Source organism: Salvelinus fontinalis, chromosome 8 (genome assembly GCF_029448725.1).
Source record: "Salvelinus fontinalis isolate EN_2023a chromosome 8, ASM2944872v1, whole genome shotgun sequence".
In the NCBI taxonomy this organism is placed as follows: Eukaryota; Metazoa; Chordata; class Actinopteri; order Salmoniformes; family Salmonidae; genus Salvelinus; species Salvelinus fontinalis.
The window spans coordinates 44,470,098-44,477,469 of record NC_074672.1 but is presented as its reverse complement, the minus strand read 5'-3'; the positions used below and the strand labels follow the sequence as shown (position 1 = coordinate 44,477,469).

At 44.0% G+C, this 7,372-nt stretch overlaps 1 protein-coding gene across 1 annotated transcript; it reads right to left on the bottom strand.

The window, feature by feature from the left end:
• Window positions 1-4,955: 4,955 nt before the first annotated feature.
• On the bottom strand, window positions 4,956-6,201 carry LOC129861309 (aerolysin-like protein). Its single transcript, XM_055932617.1, has 2 exons — window positions 5,703-6,201; window positions 4,956-5,300 (listed from the first exon to the last, which is right to left on the bottom strand). The coding sequence occupies exons 1-2, from the start codon at window positions 6,183-6,185 to the stop codon at window positions 4,956-4,958; spliced, it is 828 nt and encodes a 275-aa protein (XP_055788592.1). The 5' UTR covers window positions 6,186-6,201.
• Window positions 6,202-7,372: the final 1,171 nt, after the last annotated feature.

Sequence of the window (7,372 nt, the reverse complement as noted above, 5' to 3'; positions counted from 1 at the left end):
ATTGACTGGGAATACAGATATGCATCTGTTGGTCAAAGACACATAATAAAAAAGGTAGGGGAGTGGATCAAAAAACCAGTCAGTATCTAGTGTGACCACCATTTGCCTCATGTAGTGCGACGTATCTCCTTCACATAAAGTTGATCAGGCTGTTGATTGTGACCTGTGGAATGTTTTCCCACTTTTCAACGGCTATGCAAAGTTAATGGATATTGGTTGGAACACGTTGTCGTACATGTCAATCCAGAGCACCCCAAACATGCACAATGGGTGACATGTCTGGTGGGTATGCAGGGCATGGAAGAACAGGAACATTTTCAGATGCCAGGAATTGTGTACAGATCCTTGCAACATGCATTATCATTTTTTATTTAACCTTTATTTTACTAGGCAAGTCAGTTAAATTCTTATTTACAATGACGGCCTAACCCGGACGACGCTGGGCCAATTACGCACCGCCCTATAGGACTCCCAATCACTGCCAGATGTGATACAGCCTGGATTTGAACCAGATACTATAGTGACGCCTCTTGCACTGAGATGCAGTGCCCGAGACCGCTGCTCCACTCGGGATCCTGAATGCTGAAACGTGAGTTGATGTGGGCGGATGAATGGCATGACAATGGACCTCAGGATCTCATCACTTTATCTCTGTGCATTCAAATTGCTATCGATGAAGTGCAATTGTACTTGTTGTCCCTAGTTTATGCCAGCCCATGACATAATCGCGCCGCCACCATGGGGAACTCTGTTCACAACATTGACATCAACAAACCGCATGCCCACATGACACCATAGACATGGTCTGCGGTTGTGAGGCTGGTTGGAAGGGGTGACCTATTTTCTATAATGACATGGCAGAAAAATATACATTAAATTCCCTGGCAACAGCTCTCGTGAACATTCCTGTGTTCAGCATGCCAATGGCACTCTTCCTCAACTTCATATGTCTGTGGCATTGTATTCTGCACATTTTAGAGTGGCTATTTATATTCCCCAGCACAAGGTTCACCTGTGTAATGATCATGCTGTTTAATCAGCTTCTTGATATGCCACACCTGTCAGGTGGATGGATTATCTTGGTAAAGGAAAAATGCATAACAGCGACATTTGAGAGAAATACTTTTTGGGGATGTTTTATTTCAGGTCATTAAACCAACACTTTACATGGTGATATATATTATTGTTCAGTGTATTCCCCCAGGTGCTGCAGTGGGACCAACACTTTACATGGTGATTTATATTATTGTTCAGTGTATTCCCCCAGATGCTGCAGTGGGACCAACACTTTACATGGTGATTTATATTATTGTTCAGTGTATTCCCCCAGGTGATGCAGTGGGACCAACACTTTACATGGTGATTTATATTATTGTTCAGTGTATTCCCCCAGGTGATGCAGTGGGACCAACACTTTACATGGTGATTTATATTATTGTTCAGTGTATTCCCCCAGGTGCTGCAGTGGGACCAACACTTTACATGGTGATTTATATTATTGTTCAGTGTATTCCCCCAGGTGCTGCAGTGGGACCAACACTTTACATGGTGATATATATTATTGTTCAGTGTATTCCCCCCAGGTGCTGCAGTGTCAAAAGGTAATTTAATTAATTCCAGTATTTGCATGTTTAGAGATTATTGAATATTAATTTAAAGTCTTTCATGTTATTTACGCTCTAACCACTAGGCTACCTGCTGCCCCATAGTTACTAGAACTACAACAAAAATGCTGTTAGTTGCAGCTGAGATGCTGCTTGTATTCTACACAATGTATAGTCCAATATTTACACGTCTTTTGGGTTAGGGTGAATTGGAAGTTTTTAAATTGTTCATTATACGAGCCTGTTAACAGATGTGATGTGTAGCGTGAATGTGCGCTTGTTTGAGTCACTGCATGTGTTAATCATAAAGAATTTGTTAGAAAGAGAACTCAATGTAATGATACTTACAATATTTGTGAATGTTATGAAAAGTCTGTCCACTGGAAGTCGAAACTACACGGGCGATATGGCAAAAACACAGGACAAATTCTTGATGAAATCAAGTTATCGTTACATAACATTGTGTTTATGGTAAATGGGGGTCTAACCATATAAGAAAACATCCTGAAATTAATGTTGTTCAATAAGTCACACAAAATGTGTTATTAACATGACATTGTAGAAGAAAAAGAAAAACACACCTATTTAGGCGAGGTGCTGGCCAGCCGAGTAGAAAACTTAAAAATAAAGGAGAGCCGCACACTCTAGGAGCTCAGATGCAAAAATATTTAATTTACCAACGTTTCGACAGGAAAGCTGTCTTGCATTTCTATTGAACCAGTATGTTGCTCACCTGCACATACTCCGGCTCCTTTTACAAGCAAGAGTTATTTTATACCTCCAACCAATCGCAATCACTCTATCGAGACATATTGTAGACTTGTTGAAAAAGATGTTGTGCAACTCCTTAAGAACAAACAGGAGTCCAAATCTTTCCACAATTTACCTAAGGATGAAAAACAAGCTTTGCTTGATTTACAATCCGATACCTCAGTCCTTATTCGTCCTGCTGACAAGGGTGGGTCGGTTGTACTTATGGATAGGACAGCTTATGTAAATGAGTGTCATAGACAGCTGCTTGACAACACCTTTTACAAGAAACTCAGAAGTGACCCCACTTCTCAATACTATCTTAACTGTCCTAGATGGGTATTTAGGTTGTGGCCAGATAACCTAAAAAGAACATGACTTTTTGGCTATTCAACACCCTAAAATTGCCACTTTCTATACTTTGCCGAAATTACACAAAAATGTTACCAAAACCTCCAGGGCGCCCTATTGTAGCGGGCATTGACGCAGTCAACTTTTGTTGACTTTTTTATTATACCACTCTCAGAACAGCTCCCCTCCTTTTATTGTAAAGGACACCAGCAGTATGATCTCTATCATTGAATCTCTTGATCCTCTCCCTGAGAATACCTTGTTAGTTACTTTTGATGTTGAGTCGTTATACACAAATATTCCTCACGAGGGCGGTATTGAAGCTATGGAACATTTTCTTCTGCAACGTGACCCTAATAAACTACCTTCCAGTGAATGCATTATAACATTGGCTGAAATAGTACTCACACACAACTATTTCATGTTTCTAAATGATTTCTTTATTCAGACGAAGGGTACTGCTATGGGATCCCCCATGGCTCATAACTATGCTAATTTGTATGTGGGTTACATGGAGAAACAGTCTATTTTCAATCCTCTCAAAAATGTTTTCTTGCCTAACATCATTATTTGGAAACGGTATATTAATGATATTTTTGTTCTATGGAGGGGTTGATGCAAAACAGCTCCAAGCATTCCATGCTTTTCTTAACTCCTGTTCTGAACATCTGAGATTTACTATGCAATCTGATACACGTCAAATCAGTTTCCTTGATCTTCTGATCTTGTGTGAAAATAATGTTCTATACACTGATCTTTACAGGAAACCTACTGATCGTAACAGTTTGTTGAGGGCTGATAGCTGTCACCCACTTCCCTTGAAAAATAGTTTGCCCTACAGCCAATTCTGTCGAATCAAAAGAATTTGAAAAAAACAATCAGATTTCGACAGAAATATGGCTGAGTCGCAAAGAAAGTTCAAGGAGAGGGGGTACAAAAATGATCAGATTAATATTGCCATTGAGAAAATTCAAAACAAAACGAGACATGACCTTTTTCAAGGGCAGTCTCGCAAAAAGACGCATTCTTGCATTCTATCTACCCGCTATTCAAAGCGCTCTAAACAAATTAAGAGAATCGTTCACAAACATTGGCACATTCTAAAATCCGATGATAGTCTCGGTAATGTGTTTTCGGACCTTCCCTTGGTCGTATTTTCGCGGGGCAGAAATCTCAGAGACCAATTGGTAGACTGATTTACCACCCAAAGATATTCCTGAACAACGTCTATTTGCTCCCCTACTGGATGGAAACTACAAGTGTAATGGCTGTGCTCAATGTAATGGCACTTATAAATGCAGATCCTTCAAACACCCACAAACAGGGAAATCGATCCCAATCAAAGGTGTTATTACGTGCTCCACTAAGGCAGTTATTTCTTATAACTTGTCCTTGTGGTAAAAATTGTGGGTAAAACAAAGCGTGATTTAAAGTACGTATCTCAGAGCATCGTAGCATCATTAGGTGGCAAAACTTGACCTACCCAGTTGCGGCCCACTTTTTGGAGGCAGGCCACTCAATTTCGTCTGCGTTATATTGGCATCGATCATGTCACCCTCCCTAGGAAAGGGGGTGACCTTGATAATTTGTTAAAACGAGAGGCTGCCTGGATCTTTAACTTAAAGACCCTTGCTCCCTTCGGTCTCAACGTGAACTTTGATCTGAAGCCATTCTTGTGACTTTGTCATTGTGGTTGTTTGTGGTCTTAAGTGAGTCTATGATCGTATGCTATCAATTTGTATTTATTGTATGCTGCTCTTTTTATGCCATTTTAATATTTGAGAAATTAACCAATGATATTAGGCCACGATTACAGACACCTGTGTGTCTTGACACTATATAAACGAGTCATCCCGCAGTGTCTGTGATTGTACCCTGATGAAGACAGCTTGCCTGTCGAAACGTTGGTAAATTAAATATTTTTGCATCTGAGCTCCTAGAGTGTGCGGCTCTCCTTTATTTTTGTCGTTGGACACAAAAGGCTCCGGAGTGTAGGAAAGACGCACCTATTGTTAAACCCTCTGCTGAGACAAAGAACTGGGTCAAATTAGAATAACTCAAAGATGATCATAATAACAGAAAAGGCACACAAAGAATCAGTAATGGTCTCAATTTCTATCACTGCACTTTTTATTCATAAAGTCACACACTTGACTCATTTCTCCTTTGTGGACATCCTCACTGAAGTGTAAGTCACACCAGTGTAGATGCCGTTGGATGGGAAGACCAGCTGACTGCCATTCATGCAGGTCACTTTGACTGTGGAAGGTCGATATTTGCTTTCCCAATTGTGATATCAACATCTATGGTCTTCCCTGGCGGGATCTTCACGGTGATGGTACCCGATTCTGTTATGGTCTCTGTCTTCTGCAGGCTGGTGGATTGCTCCACTCCTACGGTCAAGCTGAACCCTGATGTCACCTCGACCAGATCTGGGATCCCTGCTTTGACCGACACACTCAAGGTGGACTCTATCTTGTTGCTGACAGACCAGGAGGAAGTCTTGGTCAGGGTCTTGCTGTATGAAATGGACTTTTCTAGAACCAAGGAGGTGTCGTTCTGGTGAGACACAGATTTCACATATTCTGGGGTCACCTAAAATAAACACACACACACAGACACACACACAAATATACAAATTGTTCAGACAAGACAAAGACAATTTGATCACCTAAAATCAACACAAAGATAAAAGTTGTTCAAACAAGAAAAAGCCAATTTAATAACTGATATAGATTTTTAGAAAGCCAACAAAATAACAGGTGTGTGTGGTTGCTATCTTGGACTGATGCGTATGAGTAAAGGTTAAAAAACATTTTTTTTTAAAGGTTTTGGGGCTATTTTACTGACCAAGGCCAATTAAACATAAGGCATGACTGTCCTAGAAATGAGACGCCTGATGAATGTCGACCCCCGTATTGGATTATATGTTTTAAAGTGGACAGCCACCTTAATGTTAGAGCATCGGTAGAGTTTTCCTGAGCTGTCTACACACACCTGGGGTTTGAAGAGGGACAGGGTGGGATACTCCATGTCAGTCATTACGGACGACTTGATGGTTTTGATGAAGAGGAAGCCCATGCAGTCGATGTCCGAGCCAGACCTGCCCTGCAGCCCCAGGCAGATTCCGGACCCCACATCTATGGTGTACTCAGTCTTCAGTTCCCAGCTGGTCATTTTTTCAAAGAACTGACGGTTCTGACTCGTCGTGAACTTGATGGCACCCAGACGTGTGCCGGCGCCGTTACCCCACAGAGACAGCTTGGTGATGCGCTCGCCGAGGTTGAACTCAAACTCAATGAAAGTGTTAGCATCTCCAAAAGTCGCTACTTTCCGGTCGATCAACTCCACCCGCACAGCTTTCACCTGCGAGCCTCCCACCGCCACTCCGATCTTCTTGAGAGTGGCACCATTGTCCATGCCATGGAATTCAAAGGAAGTGCCTCCTCCACCACCGATCAAATGCAGTGTGGTTGCCATGTGTGTGCGCGTCACGTAACCTCAAATACAAATTTGTACAGATCAATTTAAGAAACCTCCAACTCAAGGAACTGATTCAGACATTCAAAGCCACAGAGTCCCTCTCCTACTCCCAGCACCTCCCCACTCTACCTCCTGATCAACACCATGGAGTCCCTCTCCTACTCCCAGCACCTCCCCACTCTACCTCCTGATCAACACCATGGAGTCCCTCTCCTACTCCCAGCACCTCCCCACTCTACCTCCTGATCAACACCATGGAAGCCCTCTCCTACTCCCAGCACCTCCCCACTCTACCTCCTGATCAACACCATGGAGTCCCTCTCCTACTCCCAGCACCTCCCCACTCTACCTCCTGATCAACACCATGGAAGCCCTCTCCTACTCCCAGCACCTCCCCACTCTACCTCCTGATCAACACCATGGAGTCCCTCTCCTACTCCCAGCACCTCCCCACTCTACCTCCTGATCAACACCATGGAGTCCCTCTCCTACTCCCAGCACCTCCCCACTCTACCTCCTGATCAACACCATGGAGTCCCTCTCCTACTCCCAGCACCTCCTCACTCTACCTCCTGATCAACACCATGGAGTCCCTCTCCTACTCCCAGCACCTCCTCACTCTACCTCCTGATCAACACCATGGAGTCCCTCTCCTACTCCCAGCACCTCCCCACTCTACCTCCTGATCAACACCATGGAGTCCTTCTCCTACTCCCAGCACCTCCCCACTCTACCTCCTGATCAACACCATGGAGTCCCTCTCCTACTCCCAGCACCTCCCCACTCTACCTCCTGATCAACACCATGGAGTCCCTCTCCTACTCCCAGCACCTCCCCACTCTACCTCCTGATCAACACCATGGAGTCCCTCTCCTACTCCCAGCACCTCCCCACTCTACCTCCTGATCAACACCATGGAGTCCCTCTCCTACTCCCAGCACCTCCCCACTCTACCTCCTGATCAACACCATGGAGTCCCTCTCCTACTCCCAGCACCTCCCCACTCTACCTCCTGATCAACACCATGGAGTCCCTCTCCTACTCCCAGCACCTCCCCACTCTACCTCCTGATCAACACCATGGAGTCCCTCTCCTACTCCCAGCACCTCCCCACTCTACCTCCTGATCAACACCATGGAGTCCCTCTCCTACTCCCAGCACCTCCCCACTCTACCTCCTGATCA

Coding starts and splice junctions, on each gene's coding strand:
- LOC129861309 (XM_055932617.1), bottom strand. CDS start 6,185: ATGGCAACCACACTGCATTTGATCGGTGGTGGAGGAGGCACTTCCTTT. Junction 5,301..5,702: donor TGTCCCTCTTCAAACCCCAG/GTGTGTGTAGAC, acceptor TGTTTATTTTAG/GTGACCCCAGAATATGTGAA.